We start from the raw sequence: 2,500 nt of genomic DNA on the forward strand, positions 1-2,500 counted from the left end.
GAGGAGCAGACTGGTGGAGGCCCCCCGAAAGACCAAGCGGGGCAGACTGGTGGAGGCCCCCGAAAGACAGAGAGGGGCAGACTGATAAAGGACCCCCGAAAGACAAAGAGGAGCAGACTGATGAAGAACCCCCAAACGACAAAGAGGGGCAGACTGATGGAGGCCCCCCGAAAGACAAAGAGGAGCAGACTGGTGGAGGCTCCCCAAAAGACAAAGAGGGGCAGACTGGTGGAGGCCCCCAAAAAGACCAAGAGGGGCAGACTGGTGGAGGCCCCCCGAAAGACAAAGCGGGGCAGACTGATAAAGGACCCCTGAAAGACAAAGAGGAGCAGACTGATGAAGAACTCCCGAACGACAAAGAGGGGCAGACTGATGGAGGCCCCCTGAAAGACAAAGAAGAGCAGACTGGTGGAGGCCCCCCGAAAGACAAAGAGGAGCAGACTGGTGGAGTACCCCCGAAAGACAAAGAGGGACAGACTGGTGGAGGCTCCCCGAAAGACCAAGAGGGGCAGACTGGTGGAGGCTCCCCGAAAGACCAAGAGGGGCAGACTGGTGGAGGCTCCCCGAAAGAGCAAGAGGGGCAGACTGGTGGAGGCTCCCCAAAAGAGCAAGAGGGGCAGACTGGTGGAGGCTCCCCGAAAGACCAAGAGGGGCAGACTGGTGGAGGCTCCCCGAAAGAGCAAGAGGGGCAGACTGGTGGAGGCTCCCCGAAAGAGCAAGAGGGGCAGACTGGTGGAGGCTCCCTGAAAGAGCAAGAGGGGAAGACTGGTGGAGGCTCCCCGAAAGAGCAAGAGGGGCAGACTGGTGGAGGCCCCCCGAAAGAGCAAGAGGGGCAGACTGGTGGAGGCCCCCCGAAAGAGCAAGAGGGGCAGACTGGTGGAGGCCCCCCGAAAGAGCAAGAGGGGCAGACTGGTGGAGGCCCCCCGAAAGACAGAGAGGGGCAGACTGGTGGAGGCCTCCCGAAAGACAGAGAGGGGCAGACTGGTGGAGGCCCCCCGAAAGACAGAGAGGGACAGACTGGTGGAGGCCCCCCGAAAGACGGAGAGTGGCAGACTGGTGGAGGCCCCCCGAAAGACGGAGAGTGGCAGACTGGTGGAGGCCCCCCGAAAGACAGAGAGTGGCAGACTGGTGGAGGCCCCGAAGACAGAGAGTGGCAGACTGGTGGAGGCCCCCGAAGACAGAGAGTGGCAGACTGGTGGAGGCCCCGAAAGACAGAGAGTGGCAGACTGGTGGAGGCCCCCCGAAAGACAGAGAGTGGCAGACTGGTGGAGGCCCCCCGAAAGACAGAGAGTGGCAGACTGGTGGAGGCCCCCCGAAAGACAGAGAGTGGCAGACTGGTGGAGGCCCCGAAGACAGAGAGTGGCAGACTGGTGGAGGCCCCAAAGACAGAGAGTGGCAGACTGGTGGAGGCCCCGAAGACAGAGAGTGGCAGACTGGTGGAGGCCCCGCGAAAGACAGAGAGTGGCAGACTGGTGGAGGCCCCCCGAAAGACAGAGAGTGGCAGACTGGTGGAGGCCCCCCGAAAGACAGAGAGTGGCAGACTGGTGGAGGCCCCCCGAAAGACAGAGAGTGGCAGACTGGTGGAGGCCCCAAAGACAGAGAGTGGCAGACTGGTGGAGGCCCCGGAAAGACAGAGAGTGGCAGACTGGTGGAGGCCCCGAAGACAGAGAGTGGCAGACTGGTGGAGGCCCCGAAGACAGAGAGTGGCAGACTGGTGGAGGCCCCGAAAGACAGAGAGTGGCAGACTGGTGGAGGCCCCGAAAGACAGAGAGTGGCAGACTGGTGGAGGCCCCGAAAGACAGAGAGTGGCAGACTGGTGGAGGCCCCCCGAAAGACAGAGAGTGGCAGACTGGTGGAGGCCCCCCGCAAGACAGAGAGCGGCAGACTGGTGGAGGCCCCGAAGACAGAGAGTGGCAGACTGGTGGAGGCCCCCCGAAAGACAGAGAGTGGCAGACTGGTGGAGGTCCCCGAAGACAGAGAGTGGCAGACTGGTGGAGGCCCCGAAAGACAGAGAGTGGCAGACTGGTGGAGGCGCCCCGAAAGACAGAGAGTGGCTGACTGGTGGAGGCCCCCCCAAAGACAGAGAGTGGCAGACTGGTGGAGGCCCCGAAAGACAGAGAGTGGCAGACTGGTGGAGGCCCCGAAAGACAGAGAGTGGCAGACTGGTGGAGGCCCCGAAAGACAGAGAGTGGCAGACTGGTGGAGACCCCCGAAAGACAGAGAGTGGCAGACTGGTGGAGGCCCCGAAGACAGAGAGTGGCAGACTGGTGGAGGCCCCGAAGACAGAGAGTGGCAGACTGGTGGAGGCCCCCGAAGACAGAGAGTGGCAGACTGGTGGAGGCCCCCCGAAAGACAGAGAGTGGCAGACTGGTGGAGGCCCCCCGAAAGACAGAGAGTGGCAGACTGGTGGAGGCCCCCCGAAAGACAGAGAGTGGCAGACTGGTGAAGAGAATATTGAGCTGGAAAAGTCTGATAAAAGTTTGGAAGGAGATGATGGAGA

The 2,500-nt window shown here is 61.9% G+C and overlaps 1 protein-coding gene across 1 annotated transcript in view; it reads left to right on the top strand.

Annotated features, from left to right (window-relative positions):
* Positions 1-2,500, top strand: part of LOC122810697 (death-inducer obliterator 1-like) — a 343,657-nt gene that overhangs the window by 212,827 nt on the left and 128,330 nt on the right. Inside the window, exons 2-3 of the mRNA XM_044082261.1 lie at positions 1-198; positions 379-2,500. The exon at positions 1-198 is cut by the window's left edge and continues 165 nt beyond it; the exon at positions 379-2,500 is cut by the window's right edge and continues 229 nt beyond it. Of these exons, the coding sequence (XP_043938196.1) occupies positions 1-198; positions 379-2,500 (2,320 nt within the window). The remainder of the gene's footprint in view (positions 199-378) is intronic.

Source organism: Protopterus annectens, chromosome 9.part0 (genome assembly GCF_019279795.1).
Source record: "Protopterus annectens isolate FY-2018-M chromosome 9.part0, PAN1.0, whole genome shotgun sequence".
In the NCBI taxonomy this organism is placed as follows: Eukaryota; Metazoa; Chordata; order Ceratodontiformes; family Protopteridae; genus Protopterus; species Protopterus annectens.